At 43.9% G+C, this 18,059-nt stretch overlaps 1 protein-coding gene across 2 annotated transcripts in view; it reads left to right on the plus strand.

Moving 5' to 3' along the window:
- The first annotated feature begins 1,617 nt into the window (after positions 1-1,617).
- The window catches only part of PDGFA (platelet derived growth factor subunit A), a 37,452-nt gene continuing 21,010 nt past the window's right edge, over positions 1,618-18,059 (plus strand). For both annotated transcript variants that reach the window (XM_036742117.1, XM_036742118.1), the window contains exons 1-4: positions 1,618-2,139; positions 4,149-4,245; positions 12,235-12,339; positions 17,438-17,625. In XM_036742117.1, coding sequence (XP_036598012.1) covers positions 2,077-2,139; positions 4,149-4,245; positions 12,235-12,339; positions 17,438-17,625 — 453 coding nt within the window. In that variant the 5' untranslated portion in view covers positions 1,618-2,076. The remainder of the gene's footprint in view (positions 2,140-4,148; positions 4,246-12,234; positions 12,340-17,437; positions 17,626-18,059) is intronic.

Below are 18,059 nucleotides of genomic sequence, written 5' to 3' on the forward strand. Positions count from 1 at the left end.
GACAGTTTCTCACATCCTGACAATTGGGGTGGGGGGCGGAGGAGGAACAGTATATGGGGTGTAGTCTATGGGTAGGGCTGTTATACGTGTGTGTGCACTTAGAAGGGAGGGGATTCGCCCCAATCACTTTTTCCTCAGATTTCTAGTGGGGGGCGAGCAGGGAAGGGTCAGCCATCAGCTGCAGCCGCATCTCCTCACCCCACCATCCCCTTTGCGCACTGCGCTGAGAACGCAAACGCAGCTGTACGGCTAAGGCTAGATACCCCTCTCGGATTCTTTAGAGTAGCGTACATACGTGTGTATAAGTGCATACATGAAATTATACATGGGGGAGGGGTTGTGAAGGATGGGGCCAGCTGATAATAATGGCGCAGGTTTCTATATTTTAGGAGGCAAGGCGGAGTGAGATTAGAGTGAGTGAAGGATTTTCTTTTTCTTTTTTTTTTTCTTTGCGCAGAAGCTCCCGGCTTTTCTGAAGGCTTTGGCTGAAAGCGACAGCGACTGATCTGCTCCCTCATTTCTCATTCCCTCCCCTCCCGGGTGCCGCAGGATTGCGGCTGGTACCAGAGCAGTGGGGAAGAGAAGGGCGGCGGGGTGGGGGGGGAAGTCAGGAGAACCCCGACTTGGGAAGAAGAGTGTCTCCCCTTCCTGCCAGCATCCCATCTCAACCCTGGCTTCTTGTTCCACTCACCCTTTTTCCTGGGTCCGGCCCCGTTCCCCACTTGCCCCCTTGCGTTTGCCCAAAGCCTGGCTGTGCTTTTCCCTTTCTCTCTTTGCTTTGCAGCAGGGACTGCTGCACTGCTGGAGCCTGGGTTGCAGTACTGAATGCATTGCCGCAGCAGGAAACCAACCCCCACTACTTGTTGGTGGTTTGGTGCCTGGAATACTATAGGGAAGGGAAGGGATGGCTAGTTGAGGGGGGGAGTGAGGGAAGGGAGGAGGAAGGGGGTGGGGTAAGAAAAGTAAGGGAGGCGGTGCATGGGGAGGGAGGGTGCCAATGGTATAACCACCTCCTCTGTAGCTCGCCCGATTTCACACACTCGCCTAGGCGCGGAGCAAACACAACCTCCGGAGACCTCTCCAGGAGTTTACCACCACCCTCCCTTTTCGAAAAACATTTTTTTTTTCTGTCTGATCCAGTCTAGCCCCAGGGATTTAAAACCTTTTTCTCCTTTTGGCCAACGGGGAGGAGGAGAAGGAGGAGGACTTAAAACGGGCAGCGAAGGCTGCCATCTGGCGCTGCCCTTTTTCCCTCGGCGCTGTCTGTATTTCCCCACCTCAAGCTGAAGGGGGAGGGAGACGAGAGGAGGAGGACCAAGAGAAGGAGGAGGAGAAGTGAGGGGGACGTTGTGGGGTGGTTCTGGTGGTGGTGGTGTGGGAAAACGGGCATTCAGCGAGCAGGTCCCAGGCAGAGGCCGGCTCCGGCTGTTGGCACACTGGTTGAGGGAGAGCCTAGAGCGTTTCGGAGCACAGCCCAGCCCCAGCGCAGAGCTGCGGTGTTTCAGGCGGGGAGGGGAAGTGTTTAGGGGGCTCTTCGTCGTCTCTGAGTGTCGGAGGCGGGGAGTGTATAGTGGGGGGAGGAAGAAGGAAGGAGCTGGCGAGCCCCAGCTCAAGCAGACAGGTGATGGGCGTTTCAGCCGCCGCGGCGGCGGTGGTGCTCCGGTTCCATTCCTTGGGTTTCACTCCGGTCTGATCTAAGCAAATATGCAGAAGTACCGGCTGGTCTGCTCTTAAAGCCAAAAAAACAGCTAGGGAGAGAGGGAGTGAGAGAGACGGCTGCAACCTCAGATCCGGGAGCTACAAAAAATATATATAATAATAAACCCAACCCCCCTTTCCTCCTCCTCTCCACCAGTTCCCCCCCCCCCCACCCCAGCGGCCGAGGAGGATCCCGGAGCGGCGCACACACACTCGCTCACACACACACGCGCGCACACACATACACACACACGCGCACACACACCAGTGTCTTTCTCCCTGAGGGATGGTACTGAATTTCGCCGCCACTGGAGCCCGGCTGAAGCTCCTACACCGCAGCTCTGCGTTCCCACCGAGTCTAAAGTGCACCCGGACGCGATGAGGACCTGGGTTTGTGTTTTGCTCCTAGGGTTTGGATACCTGTCCTATGCCTTTTCCGAGGTAGGTACCCCCTACCCCATACTCACCTTCCTTACCCCTCTCTCTGCTTCCCTTGTGCTGTCTCTATTCCCATTCCCTAGGATTCGGGCACCTGGGGGCGTCTTGCTGGGGTGGCTAAAGACTCCCCAAACCCTTCTGGGAGGAGAGGCGGGTCATTGGCAGGGAGTTGCATTGCATATCTTGCTCTGCAGATATTATTTCAAAATTGTGGTGTATTTTTTTTCTTCCCCCCAAGCACGTTTTATTCTAGAAGCTCTTAAAGTATTTATTTTTGGTGACTTTCCAGGATATTGCGTTGCTTTACATTAAGGGGGGAAAGCTGGGGAGAAGGATTAAAATCGGGATTGTCTTTGGAAAAGAGGAAAAACTTAGTGGGGGTCTATAGGCAGGCATAAGCAGGCAGGGCTCTTGTCTCTTTCCTGAGAGAACCCCTAAGCTGCCTCCAGTGTGTGTGGGGGGGGGGGCTGCGGTAACGGGGTGTGGAAGAAAAGGGGTGTGTATGTGTATAGACTTTGGAGGACGGGGGTGCGAGGGTGCTTGGGAAAGAGGGTGTGAGAGGAGGAAGCTCTCGCCCCAGCTCCCCCACAGGTAGGGGTGGCAGTGATCGGAGCCGCTGGACGAATAGAGGCAGCACCGGGGTAGAGGAGCCCCTCGTGCAGGGGCACGGACTCAGTCCCGCCCGGGGCCTGGTTACAGGTGGCTGTTGGAAGCCGGCAAGGGCTGGCTGGGGGCTCGAGTGGCGGGCGCGGCTTTTTCTCGCCGGCTCTGTGCAGCTCTCTTCCAGCCAGAGATTCCCAGTTCCACCCCCCTTGGGCCATATGCCCGGGAGAATGACAGGGGCCCTTAGTGGAAGCCTCATTATTAATGATTTTCCAAAAACCCGAAACGTCCTCTTCACTGAAAGCTACGTGGGAATTTTTCAATGAAGCCCCTAGGGTGACCCCTTTTAAATAAAGGGTTTTGCTGGGGAAAAAGAGTAGGTGAGTGCAAGGAACATGGCCTGGTGGGTGCTCCCACCTTTTTTTTTTTTTTTTGCTGGGGGAAGATACTGAATATTAACCCCCACACATCTTGGTAGCTTTTATTGATCAATTTATTTATGTAAGTAAACCTTGTCATTTCTCCAGGCCCAGCTGAGCTGCTGTGAAGGGAGGTGGTGCAGGGGGTGGGATGGGGGTGCTATGTGAGAAAAGGGGGAGTTGGGGTTGGGAGGGGGCGTGGAGGTAAGTGTGTGGGGAGGGAGATCTCTCCTCCGAGGGTAAGATTAGGAATTCCAGGGCGAGAAACGTAAACTCCTCTTCTGATTAAAGTGTTAAAAAAAACTGCCCGTGGCTTTCAGTTACCCATCCGTGACGCATTTCAACTTGATCTTTCTGGATGTTAATTTCTCTATTTTAAACCCTAAACGCACTGGGGCCTCCGCGACTCTTCAGCCCCCACTGGTCCTCCTGTAATTGACACCTCAAATCCAAGTAGTCAGAGCTGGGGCTTTTGTTCCACATTAAGACTTGGGGGTGGTGGTGGTGTTTTTAAAAAGTCTGCATTCTTAGGTGGGTGGACCAGTGCGAGGAAGGGCCGAAAAGTCCTTTTAGTGGGGGGTGGGGAGGGTTATTATACACCTCCGAAACCCCCTACGTTTCTCTTTCTTCGCTGTTGAAATAAGCCAGGGTGTAACGTGTGGTATTAAGATTTAGAGGGGGTGTTCGGCCTGCAGAACCGGTTGCATAAATTAATGGGCTCCTTGTAAAGGCATTGTACATATCCGCTACGTGAATTTTGATTTCTTAAAGTGGGTTTAGGCGGTGGGGGAGAACTGGAAGGGAGGGAGAGCTAGTCAAGTGCCCTCATCACAGCCAGACTGAAGAGTAATCCACTGGGCTAGGACGCTGCCACTGCCCAAACGCTGGCACGCACACATCCACAAGCCCCACTGCTTCTAGCCACCCGCCTTGGCGAAGGCTTTCCTAGCCCGGCAGAGCACTGATTAGGTGTTTGGGTCTGATTCCCAGGAAGCTGAAATCCCCCGGGAGGTGATCGAGAGACTGGCTCACAGTGAGATTAACAGCATCCGCGACCTGCAGCGCCTCCTGGAGATAGATTCCGTAGGTAAATTAATTTCTCTTTTCCTTTGCTTTTGCCAGAAAAGGGGGGGGGGGGCTTGAGGGAAGGTAGTGAGTGGGCGGGACACCCCCCCCTCCACCCCCAACTGCGAACACGCGTGTGCTTGGTTGTGGCCGGGATTGCACGGCTCTCCCCTGGGTCTCCCAACCCAAGTAGGCAACTCAGACCGAAAGGTCAGAATCCAATCCGGGAGCTATAAAAACATGCCGATGAGTCAGGAGTTTCTTCCCCAATCACTACTTTCTCTCCCAGGCTGCTTGGACTTCGGTGACTTGTCTGCCCAGGGCTTCTTCCTCAAAAGAACGATTGTTTCTTTCTTTAAGGAAAGTGTAGTCAGTGTCAATAGAAGTTCAATTAATAGAGGAGAATTGATACTCGGCTCCTGAAGGCTTTTCCTCTCCCTTCAGACCTATATAGTGACTTTTTTTTTTTTTTTTGGTGAAGGAGAAAGGGGGAGGGTCGTAGCATATGCGGGTGATTTCACCCGCTAGCCCCAATCCAGTTCATGGCTTCTAGAGGAGCAGTATTAAGGAAACCGGCCGTCAAAACATGACCCCCCACGCTAGAACTGTAAACTTATGGGCACTCATTCAAAGGGCCCGAAGAGAGTAGTTTTCCCCTCCACTGGGTTTGCAAACAAGCTTCTAGAGATGAGATGCCTGCCAGTCAGCGACCTCTCTGTGGAACAAATCACTGGTCGATTCCTATCGCACATACACCTTGTTTGTTGCTGCAATTCGAGGTGGGGTGGCCTGCGAGGGGGAGGGGGGCGCAGCCGCTGCAGCGGCGGTGGGGAGTAGTTACCCCTTGTTAAAGTGCTCTTTGTAATCACAGCAAGCTGTTGCCATATTACTGGTTGTGGGTCTGGCCTTTGTGGTTTAAACAAATGCAGCTTTGTCCCTTTCTATACCCCCCTTTTCTTAGCACATTTAAAAAGGCATGCAGCCACATCTGCTGTTTTTCGGGCTATTTTCAGATCTCCCTCAGTGCTTCTCTAGTCCATAGAATCCCTTATTTGTTGTCGTTTCTGTTGTTTGTAAGGCTTACTTCTAGAAGTTGCAAGGAGCCCTGTGGAAAAGTTGCCTCAGACTCAGGCACTTTTCTACGGCCAACTTTTTTTTTTTTTTTTACCCTAAGGAGAGATTGGATGGGGGTTGGGGGAACGGTGAGCTCCTTACCTTGATGGGGAGGGGTCCCTTATCTTGATCACTGTACTGCCACATAGCTTCAGCCTTAGCGGTGAATTACTAAAGGGCAGAACAAGTTGGTGCTTATTCAATCCAGCCTGGTTTTGGTACTGAAACGTGGCTGAGCTTTGTCGCTGGGGCTTTGAAAAAAGCCTCTTCCTTTTCAGACCCTCTACAACATTATATAATAGGCTGTTCACCATGCTGCTTTGGTTTGGGGAATTTGGTTGTGCAGAATATTTTCTTCCTTACAGGGGAAAAAATGATTCCTGAGTCAGCCTCTCTCTCTGAAGCTAGAGGAAACAAAGTTATTTATGCCTATGTAATGGCAGATACTGGTCAGAAGGCTACAAGTGAGTGAATTGCAGAATCTAGTATTTGAATTTATTCTGTTCTTGCAAACTATTCTGAGAACACTGAGGGAGGAAAAATAAGCATAATCATATGGTGCACTCATTTGGAAATTTGTACTTAATTATGGGAGTGGAGAGGCCTAAACTATTTCATTTCATGCCAAGACCATTTTTATAGTAAAAAAGATGGCTTCTGGAGTTTCTTGACCCAGGAAATCCATTTGCTGATCCTTATCACTTCTGAGGTAGAATTTCTTAACACTTGAAAGAGAAATTTAGCTTGATTCCGTTCCCTGATTTGTAGCAAGTATTGGACTTCAATGTCTGTTTCATTCAATTGAACTGGAGTCTCAGCTGGTATTTTGGTGGTATTTACTGTATGTGCTTTTGGAGAGAAAGGAGACCACAGGGAGTTTGGGTGACTACTTTGATTTCTTTCCACTAAAGGAAGGATTTTTTTTTCATCTTTGGATGGGGGTGGACTACCAGTTTGGAAGAGAATAGAAGCAGCAGGGAAATAGACCATTCTTATTCTCTCTGCTGCACATCCCTCCACCCCCCACCCATTAACACCTTTTAAAACCTAAGCCCAGCCCGCTAAATTGATAGGTTTTGCATTGCTCTGAGGTGGCTAGCCTCACACCTGGAGGAGTAGGAATGAAGGATATTTTGAGGAATCACCAGTCTGCTCACCTGGGATCCTTTATTTACTATTTTTTTTTGAAGCCCTCTCTGTACACTGGGTGGGGGAGGGGGGAAAGCACAGGCATTACCTTCTCAGATGATGGAGGATCTGGGAATGCTCTCAAATTTTTTAAAGATGATATTTTGGAAGGATTAATTTTCTACCTCTCTCTTAGCAGAAGATAAATTTAAGGAGGTCTTTCTGTCTCCCTTAGTTATGAAAAGTAATCTTGATGGAGGAAAGTAATCTGGTTCTTGGGATACCTTTCATGAGAAGGATATTTGGAATTCTCCTTGCTTCTGAGGGTTCATGAGATTATAAATTTAATTCTGGAAGAACCCTTAATGGTCTAAAACTGGGTGGGGAACCTTCAGCCTTGAGTCCACACATGGCCTAGAATGCTGGGTCCTCAGGTTCGGCCCTAGAAGGCCATATGTGGCCTTGAAGCTGAAGGTATCCCTTCCCTGTTCTAAACAGTCCTTATTTTACATATTAGGAAACTGAGGCCTAGGGAGATAGGGAGCCCAAGTCACAGAGTTAGTTAACTGAGGTATAGGTAATCTGTCTTCGAAGCCTGTATTTCTTTTGTATTATGTTGGCTTAAAGTGTTGGCCTTTTGGGACAACCTTCACAGAACCCTGGGAATTAGAAGTGGAAATGGACCTTAAGAGATAACTGGTATAACTCATTCATTATTATTTTTTTAAAAATTTATTTTGTGATGCAGTTGGAGTTAAGTGACTTGTCCAGGATAACACAGCTAGTAAGTATCAAATGTCTGAGGCTGGATTTGAGCTCAGGTCCTTCTGACTCCAGGGCACCACTTAACTGTCCCACTTCTTCATTATTACAGAGGTGAAATGCCTTACCCAAGCTCACACACAGGCAGTAAAGTAGCAGAGGGAAGAGGCATTCAAACCCCAGTCTTCTGAGTAGAATCCAGAATCAATGATCTCAGCACTACACCAGATTTTCATCCCATGGAAGGATGATGGGGCCCTTGAGGGGGTGGTAGATGCCTTAGGGTTCCTATTCTTTGGAAGGGGGCACTGTGAGAGGCAGTTCAGTGGTTGATGTTGGGCAGTAAAGAACCAGGAATGCAGGTGACATGACAACTTTTGTGGAGCTTGCCTGATCACAAAACTGTAGGACATTTTCCAAAGGCTTTTTTTGGTTGTTGTTAAAGTGGAGTTGGGAGTTATGACAAGTACTGCTGACCTTGGGGGGAGTTTTTTGTTTTTTTGCATTTGATTCCAGCAGGGCTAGAACAGGCCTAGAAGGGAATCCACAGGTAGCTTGGAGGTTGCTTTAGTACTTCTCTTGTTGTGCCAGTTGATTATTCATTGGGGGATTATGTGTGGGTTTATTCCTGCTGTTAAATTCATTTCAGTCAATAGTTTCAACTTCCTTCCTCACCAAAATATTTCACTGGAGGCTGATTTAAAAGAAAAAATAAAAAGGATAAGGTGGGCACCAGAAAGCATTGTCCTCCCAAAAGCAATACTATTTAGCACTAATGGGACCCTAGCTTTAGAGATAGAAGGTACCTCATGGGGCCCTCACTGGGGTCCAGTCCCCTCATTTAGCTGACGAGGAAACTGAGTTCTGGGAAAGTTAAGACTCTTCCTGCAGACACTATAAGTGCCTGGGAAATAGTACCTCATTTGTACTCTACAGTGGTAGCTAGGTAGCTAGGAGAGATGGTGGTTTGGCTCAGGAGACAGGAAGACCTGAGTTCAAACTGGCCTCAGCTACTTGTTAGCTGTGTGAACCTAGGCAGCTAACTCACTGAATCTTTGTTTTTCCCTAACTGTAAAATGGGGATAATGAATAGTACCTCTGTTCTTCAGAGTTGTTTTGACAAACAAATGAAATATTTGTAAAACTGCTTAGCACAGTATCTAGCACATTGTAGGTGCCATATAAGGGCTGGTTATTATTATCCTAATGAGATATTTGTAAGATGCTTAGTATTATACCTGGCATATAGTAGGTGCTATGTAGAAATGCTAGTTATTGTTAATTATTATCATCATCATTATCCCAATGAGATAATATTTGTAAAGTACTTAGAAAAGTGCCTGGTACATGGTATTTTTTTTGAGAGTTTTTATTTTTAGTTTACAATATTTGGTTCTACATAATTTTGAGTTCCAGGTTTTCTTCCCCCCCGCCTCCCCAAGATGACATGGAATCCCATATATCTTCTATGTATAACACACTAGTCAAGTTGTGAAGAAGAATTATAACCAATGGAATGAATCATGAGAAAGAGGAAACAGAACACAAAAAATCCCCAAAAACAAAAATAAAAGAGAAAAAAAAGGCAAACATAAAGTGTGCCTCAGTCTGCCTGGTGCATGGTATTTAATAAATGCTTTCCCCCTTTCCCTTACCACTCTGGCACATAGGTGGCTGATTGATTGTCCAAAATCATGTAGGTGGCAGAGCTCTGTCTACCAGGGCCTAATGGGGCTTTAAAAATGTATCCTTTGTTCTTGATTTCTTTGGAGGTTGGGCTATGGCTTTAGTTTTGATAAGGTAGGGAACTGACTTAATTTGGGGTGAACTTTGGGTTTGCTAACAGCATGTGAAAGCCATCAAACTCTGGCCTGTGTGGGTTTTATTTATTTAAAATATATGTGATAGTCTTGAATTTTAGGACACATTTGCTATGATTAATTAAACTGAACAGTATTATTGTTGCTGTCACAGATCTGGGTTTTCCCCTAGTCATATTGGCACAGTTCCAGGGTGTCATGGTGAAGCTAATACAATAAATATCCCCATTCAGCCCCATTAATGCACTGCCCTGGACTAATTGCTCAGAGCTTCTACCCATCATCTCAATGTTGTTAGTACATCAATGCACAAAAGATTAAAGCAGAGCCACTTGATTAACTGTCTTGAAAACAGTTTAAAAAGTGATTCAGAGGAGAGCTTTGCCCTACTGAAAGTTGGTCTGAGTTTGCTCCATGACACATCCTGAAAGTTCACGTGGGTGAAGTTGTCTCTCAGGATCCATGAGTCAAGACATCTTTTTTCCCTGGCGTAACAACAATCAGGCACTATTCAGTTTGGCTTCTTGGCCACCTATCTTGTTGACTAGTTACGTTCCTGCTGGCCTGAGCTGTTTCTGGGCAGATAAGAGTTATGTCACATTGGAAGCACTTTGTGCCCCATAATTGAGAGAAAGCTTTCTCTGTAGTAAAGTCCTTTCTGATCTTAAACGACATTGCTAAACAGGATCTTTTTGTTTGCTCATGTTTATTGAAATTAGTACAAAAAATTGAGTAAAAGTTTATTAAGGAAGTTGACAGTGATACTTACTATTGTATTGTATTGTAAGGAAGATTTGGCATTGGTAAGATGGCTGCCATAAGAGGATGACTCAGAAATGTCCCTTCCATTAAGAAAGAATTGCTTCTCAAATAATTGGTTGATAAGAAATAACTTTGCATGGAGTCAACATGAATTCTAATCTGATTGCTTTAGGTCTTTAGAAAACAATACCCACATTGGAAATACAGGGTTAAGTAAAAAAAAAAGTACAAAATCTAGTATTTTTGGTTTCCATGACCTTTATACATAGATTTTCCTCTACTGCAAATGTCAGATTTGAATGGATTGGAGAGTGCCATAGGTTGTTAGCTCACTGGCCAATGAAGAATCACGGAATCTGAGGTCCATAAAAAGTTTGTAGACTTAATTTAAAACTTTTTTTTATAGATGAGGAAATTCAGGCCCAGAAAAATAAAGTGGCATAAATAGTGCAGTGCAGAACCAAAATCCTGGCTCTGGATTATCTAGGTCCAGTTAGCTTAGCGGTAATCATCTTCTTTTATACTCTCACCTTTGGCCTTCAAGTTCTATGGTTTGGCCAAGATACTTGTAGGTTCCAATTAATGCCTCTGTGGATCTTTGTGATCATGAAACTGAACAAATCCTAACTTCTTTAACAGGAAAAAAAGTCAGTGATATCATTTCATGACTTCTTTGGCCCTAGGGCATGTGTTACCAGTGAGATAACTATTCAGGTGTCTTATGACACTACCTTTTCAGTTGCCGGAGGCTGAAGCTAGCAAGTTATTACACAAGAGCACATAGTTGTATATTGTTCGTTGAAGGAGTTGTGGGGGCGTGGAGGAGAGGTTTGGAGGATCCGTATGGCAAATGGTACAGGTCTTAAGGCAAACAAAGTATGAAACAGGCTTTCAGCTGCATATGTTGCAGAAGTGAGGACAGTTCAAAAGTGAATTCAGAAGGGTAGAGACACTTTTAGCCAGCATACAATGCAACTGACATTTTTTGGGGGGATGCCACCCACTTGCATTTTTAAAAATACATTTCTTTTATCTTTGCAGGCATCAGTAAAACCTATAAAACATCCCTTTATGTCACAAAGGGCCCTATGATCATTGTGTATCATGTAGAAGAATTTTGTCAATTGAATTACTGATTTTTACTGCTTCTGGCTTACTTTTTAATTCTTTCTACATATGTTCATAATTTTGAATTTAATGATATCTTTGCGTATCACCCTCATTTCCAAATGTACCTCTTCCCTTCCCCTTCCCATTACTCCTAACAGGAAAAAAAAGGAGTTCAGCAAACCTGATCAACACATTCAGCAAGACCTAGACTATATTCAACATTCTACATCGATAGTCTCTCACCTGCATAGAAAGGGACAGGGGATATATTTTCTGATTTTTTTTTTTCCCCCTTCGGGTCATCTTGCTTAAAAAAAAACCCTCATTTTTCTTACACGCCTTTAAGAAAGAGTTTCATTTTGCAGAACCCAGTCATGGAGAAGTTATTTTATGATAAATTAAATGCCAATCTTTCTGTTTTTGATTTTGTTTTTCTCATGGCCCTTTAACCTATTTGATAAGACTATTTAGGGAACCAGACAAGTCTAGATCTTGTCCAAGATCCTGAAGTAGCTTCTGATGTCCTTTCGAAGGTTAGGACAACCTATTAGGGATATTTTCAGCAATTGAGAGACAAAAGGAAAACCCAAACTTGTTGCTTCTTGTTCTGGAGTTAGTAGTGATTTCCAGAATGCCAGATGGTGGGAGAGTTTATGGAAGAAACGTTGTCCCATGGAGGGTCATGATACAGCATCTTGTGGGATGGATGCCCACTGGCTCTCTTGGCCCTTTAACAAGGGGACTTGTGTAGTGGCCACATACCATCCCCTTATCATGCTTGCCTCATCTAGGCTCAATTAGAAGACCCCTCTAGACACAGTTATAGATGGAGGGAGGAAATAGAAAGAGATCAAAGAAATTTTCTTGCCTATGTAGTTCATTCACATCCACCTTCTTGGATACTGGGTAGGCCAAGGCTTCATTTTGCAATTTGCCAAGAGCAGCTACAAACTGGATTCTAGTGAGATTTAGTTTCTTTTGTCTTCTGTGCAAATAGGTTGGATCACTATGAAATCCATTTTTCAGTCTTCCATCTTGACAAGTTATATTCGCAAATATCCACTAATCATCTTGCTGATTATCGGTCTTTCACTTGAAGGTATAGATAATTAAAATATGTCTCTGGGTTACTGATTTCATCCACCTGGAGCTGACTGTGGTCACTCATAGTATGCCAGGAGGAGTCTTGGAGCCAAGAGGCTCAATTGGAAACATAGCTGCCTATACCACATATGCTATTTTTAGCTCAATCCAAGCATGGTCACACTTAGTCCCTCATTTAAGCCAGTCACTTTTCCTTTCTCTTTTCTCCTTAGGATATGAGGATGTTTCAGAAAAAACCCTGAAAACTCATATGGTCCATGCTCCCAAACATGCGCAGGAAAAGCGTCCTGTACCCATTAGAAGAAAAAGAAGTATTGGTAAGAAACCATAAGGACTTGTTTTCCCCCCCGCCAACAGTAAAAATAACAGCTAACATTTATTTATAGCAATGTGAAGTGTCCCAAAAGTTTTAACACTGTTTAGGCTTTTAGTAGATTAAATGAGCTTAAATAACTTTTGAAGCTTAAAATGACCCTAAGACTTTTGGGATATCCTGTATAAAGTTTGCAAAATGCTTTAAATATAAAATGGAGGTGGACCTAATAGACAGATTGTTGATAAAGGGGGTAGAATTGAAAAAGTGGCAGGGTGTTATAATGGAAAAGAAAGAACGCTGAGTCTGGGGATGAGAATACCTTAGTTCTAAATATGAAGTAGAACGAACAGAGGATTTGGAGTCCGTGACCTGACTTCTAATGCTAACTGTTACTCATTGTGTGACTTTGAGGAAATTAAGCGACTCACTGGATAGAGTGCAGGGCCTAGATCAGGAAGACTTGAGTTCAAATCCAGCTTCAGACATTTACTACTTATGTGACCCTGGGCAAGTTACATAATCTCTGTTCGCATCAGCTTCCTCCTTTGTAAAGTTGGGGGGGGCGGGTAAGGGGACGGGGGGGAAGATGGTGGATAACATTACCTACTTCCCAGGATTGTTTGAGGATCAATCAAATGAGATAATATTTGTAAAGGGCCTAACAGGATACCTACCACTAATTAGGTGCTATACAAATGCTTCCCTTCTCCTTGGTGAAATTGATTTGCCTCACTGGGTCTCAGTTTCCTCATCTGTCAAGTCTAAAGGTTTCTGTAGATAATCTCCCAAGGTACCACTAATTTTGTGACCCGGTCAAATTAGAAGGGGCCTATGGGGTTTGATGTGTTGGTTTCCAAGATCTCTTCTTGCTTTAACTTTCGATGATTTAATGAAAATTCTCCACTTGTTTTTGTGGGTGCCTCCTTCCCCAGCCACAGCCTTCTCACTGCTACAGTGCTTTGGTGAACAATGAGTCCAAGACAGATGAGCCTGAATAAATTCTTTCAGTGCCTTGTCTTGTTGTAGCATGTTAGAGAGTAGACCTCAGTTGGAAAATGTGGTTGTATGTAATTTCCAATTCATAACATGGAGCACACAGAGTGCTTAGAGCTATTAGCTTCGGAACAGTAGGGTACACAGTAGTACAGACACTCTGGAAAAGTGGGCAACTTGCCTTTTTCTGCATTTTCTTCCAATCACATCTTTTCCAAAATGCAACTTGAATGGTTGGCTGTGGGGGCTTTATCAGCTCTGTCATTGTGCAAGAAAACAGCACAAATTTCCGGGACATTTATTTTCATACCATTTTTTTCCAAGTTGTGGGTGTCTGGCTACATTTAGAAAATGCCAGCTGTTTCAGAAAGAGTATGTGTGTATGTGAGGTGTTGGCTTCTATCTTGTCAGTGTTGGTAACCCTTTGTGAGGGGTTTGGGATAGGTAATATATGGGACCTTGATGGTGGGAATTTGCAGTTTGTTACTTTGATTTCCAGGCAGAATCTTGTGGTTCATGCCCATACAATGCACTCAATTTATAGGGTTGCCACACAGGCAGTATTTCTTCTAGACTGCTAGGGGTGGCAACACTTGAAGAATCAAATATACCACTAGCTCTCTTGTATCTGTGAAATGGATTTTTTTTAATCTAAATATAAGGATTCACATTTAGCCCTATTTGACTTTAGCTTATTAAAAATTTAGTTCAATGGCCTAAGCCAAGTTAAAGATGTTTTTGTATCATTATTCTGACATCTAGTATAGAGCTATCCCTCCCGGCTTCTCGTTTGGGACCAAGTACACAAATAGCTCACTGGGGCTCTTTAAGTCTCTTTGAGTCGTGCCATCGGTTCTGAAGCCATCTAATTATACTGTTTAGTGCGTACCTCTCTATTTAGGTGTGTTCCTTACTTGATTCAGGAGGTATATCCTGGGGAAAAGATTCCTTTTAGTTTTTGTAAACAGAATAATTTTAAATGCAATGTGAGTATCAGCTACGTAAATATGTTGATTAGTTAATCAGTCAGTGTGTATTGTTAACATACATTAGATGTTCAGTCCTGAGTTAGGCCTTTTGAAGATGTGCGTTTGGAATAAAAACTGTTAGTACTTGCTCTCACTGCCCTTATAATCCAGCTGGGGAGGCAAGATAATATATGAAACAGTCAACAATAGAGATAAAAGCACAATACTGAGAAGGCTGAATCCTACTGGACAGAGGATGAGTATAGTAGTATATAGTATAGTATTTTAGAAAACTTCCAATAAGAGGGAACCCACTACCTCTGAAGTGAACCTAAGTAAACATGGAAGTCATAGATTTAGAATAGGTAAGGACTTTAGAGGTTATCTGGTCTAACTACCTTATTTTATAATCAAAGATGAAATTTCATAGAAGGGAAATGGCTTGTTCAAGGTAGTCAATAGAAGAGTCAGGATTTAAACCAATGTCTTCTTGACTCCCAATCCTATCCTTTTTCTAGGGAACTATATTGCTTGCTCCTCATTTTCTTAATGAACAATTAATCTTTCCTCCTTAGGTCAGAAATGACATTTGGGCTTTACTTAATAGCTTTACCTGTAACACCTAGTGGCTTGCCTCTAGGGTTGTGGTGAACACATCATCTAAGATGAATACATTTCATATTCACTTCTAAATAAATGATAGTTAGTACCCGTCATATTTTCTCCCTACTCTTGGTCTAACTAATTAGGGTCAGAAGTCTGACTGATAATGGACAGTGTACTCTGACTCAAGTCTCACTTGGCTAGCAATTTAAAAAAAAATGTTATTATATAATGTCTGCCAGCCAAAGAACAGCTGAGGACTCTTAAATTCTGGCCACGTTTCCCAGTAATGCACTTAGATTAAGGTGTAAGCTTGAGCTTGGTTAGAGGGATTTCTCTCAGTTAATCTTTTTTTGGCATTCAAAGAGAGTTCCTCAGGGTTCCAGGCTGTACAGATCAATCTGTACCATTTCAGCTGCCACACTTAGTAGAGAAGAGCAGAAAATAGTCTTCCTTAGGAATGATGGCTCTTGCATGAAGTAGAAGTGTTAGGCCTATGTGTTGAAAGTTATCATGCCTCTTATTCAACCCATTGCCAGTTTCAGTGAAATTCAGGAAAATCTTTACCAAACAACTCACTTAAAATTTCATATGTACATATGTCTCTGTGTATATATATATGCATATATTCATACATACACACATACATGTAGGTGTTATATGTCTGTACGTGTGTGTATATCTATACACACACATATATGTATATAGTGTGTGTGTTCATCCTGCACACTGATGCCAGATGAATTTTCCTAGACTATTGCTTTCTCTTTGCCACTCTTTTCCTCAACAACCTACAATGGTTCCAAGTTCAAGCTTCTCTTCTCCTCTTTACACTTACTCTGCAGTGTGCACCCTTTGATCCAGCCAGATTTTTCTCAGTGTCCTCCTAATTTAACCTTTTACCTTGTCCCCTTACCCCAGAATATCTTTTTTTTCTTTCCTCCTGTGCCCAGGCATTCTGCCCATCCTCCATAGAGTCTTACCTATATTAACTCTTCCCCTTTAACCAACATTGATCTCTGAGTATTCAAGCTATGCATTTTGGCCACTTAGAATCAGATCTGGGAAGGAACTTACAGATCAAGTTCATGCTCCTTATTTTCAGAGGAGGAAACTGAGGTCCCAAGATAGAAAATGCCCCAAATTTTGCCCACTTTTCTTTAGAAAAGACTGGTAAGATTAAGATTGGTTTATCTTGCTATACTATTGAAGTGGGCTTCTAATTTTTCTAATCCCTTTACTTTTTAGATGGAAATTAGCTTGGGCATTTTAAGCAAAAACAGTTTTTGGCCAAGGGTTTTACTTGAATGTAGAGCATAACTATTGACACTGAATAGAAAATTTGACATAAAGCAAGGCTTAGAGACCACTTAAAGCCATATAATGGCATATGGAAGGACCCCTCCTCAAGTTATTAACACTCCCCCTTGAAATTATGTTGTATTACAGCGTACATTTTTGCTCGTGGTATTCCCCCAATAGAGTGTAAGCATCCTGAGGGCAAGGGTTGTTTCATTTTTATATCCCCACTCTTGGTGTCTAGAACAGTCCCTAGCACACAATTATTGACTAATAAATTGATTGTTAACCCTTGCAAGTCCTGGCCAATGTCCAGGGTCATACAACTAGCAAATAAGCTAAAAGTAGAAATTGGGCCTCCTCCTCACTCTTTGTAGGGCTTCTATCATATAACTACAGTTATCAAATTACAATTACACATTATCATAGTCAGTTTTTTCAGGGGTCTGTTTCTTTTCATGCCAAACAGATTATCTCCTACTTCTGTATCCTACAGCTCGGTTCAATGCTGGGTAAAAGTGCTCAGAATATTTAGGACCATAGATTTAAAGCTGGAAGGGATGAGTTTATCTAGTTCAGTCTTTTCATTTTTGAGATGGCAAAATAGGTCCAGAGGTGGGTAGTGACTTGCTAAAATTCACCTGGGTAATGACATACAAATAGCAGATTCGGACATGAGATGCAATGCTTGGTCCTCTGACTCGATCTTCAGTGTGTTTTCTACTTTTAAAGCTGTCTAGGCCATAAGATGACCTCTAATAAAGCTTACTTGACTGTATGAATCTTGGCCTCCCAGGAAGCACCCTGTATTACCATTCTGAGTCATCTTCAACAAACATGAGTCTGGTTCTTCCCATTCAGGGTCCTTTCTCTGGCTATATGGGAATGACCGGGACAGAGGCATAGATCTGGAGCTAGTAGGAAACTTAAAGAAACCCTTGTGTTCAACCCTCCCATTTTACAGATGAAGAAATTGAGGCAGAGAGAAATTAAGTGACTTGACCTGAAGTAACACAGTATCTGAGTGTTTGAACCTAGGTCTTCCTAATTCAATTCCAGTTCTCTATCCTATAGGCCATGCCTAATGAGGCTAAAAATTAGCTGCAATGATCCAGGGGGAGGATGTCAATTTAATCATTTTTGCCACCTCCTTGTTGTGGGGTGTGTGTGTATGCGCGCGTGTGCGTGTGTGTGCGCGTATGACTATTTATTCACTTGTAGCTCTTGTTTCTGCAGAGGAAGCTGTTCCCGCTGTTTGCAAAACAAGAACGGTTATTTATGAGATACCTCGGAGTCAGATTGATCCCACATCAGCCAACTTCCTGATCTGGCCCCCATGTGTTGAGGTCAGACGATGCACAGGCTGCTGTAATACCAGCAGTGTCAAATGCCAGCCTTCACGGATCCACCACAGAAGTGTCAAGGTGAGGGGACTTCTTTCCTGGACACAGTTTGGGGAAGGGGAAGGGAAGGGTCTCCCACAGCTGTGGCTTTGCATTGCAACATATCGGTATTTTTGGACAATGGTATATAAGCCATGTCGTGTTTCTTACCCGTCTAAAGTCATATGATTAATTGATGTGGAAGCACCATGAAAAGTACAAACAGGAGGTCTTTCTGAGTCATTTGCCATTGCAATGTCTTCTGACATTTCAGTTTTACTAAATTGTATCTCTCCCTGCCCAGAATCTCTGCCAGCAGTCCCTCTTCATTCTTGTCTTCACTCTGTTAATTACTTCCTTTTTATCCTGTATAGAGCTTATTTTGTACATAACTTGGCTTGCATGCTATCTCCTGCATTAGATTGTGAGCTGCTCCAGGGTAAAGACTTATCTTTTGCCTTTCTCTGTATCCTCTA

Source organism: Trichosurus vulpecula, chromosome 1, assembly GCF_011100635.1.
Source record: "Trichosurus vulpecula isolate mTriVul1 chromosome 1, mTriVul1.pri, whole genome shotgun sequence".
NCBI lineage: Eukaryota > Metazoa > Chordata > Mammalia > Diprotodontia > Phalangeridae > Trichosurus > Trichosurus vulpecula.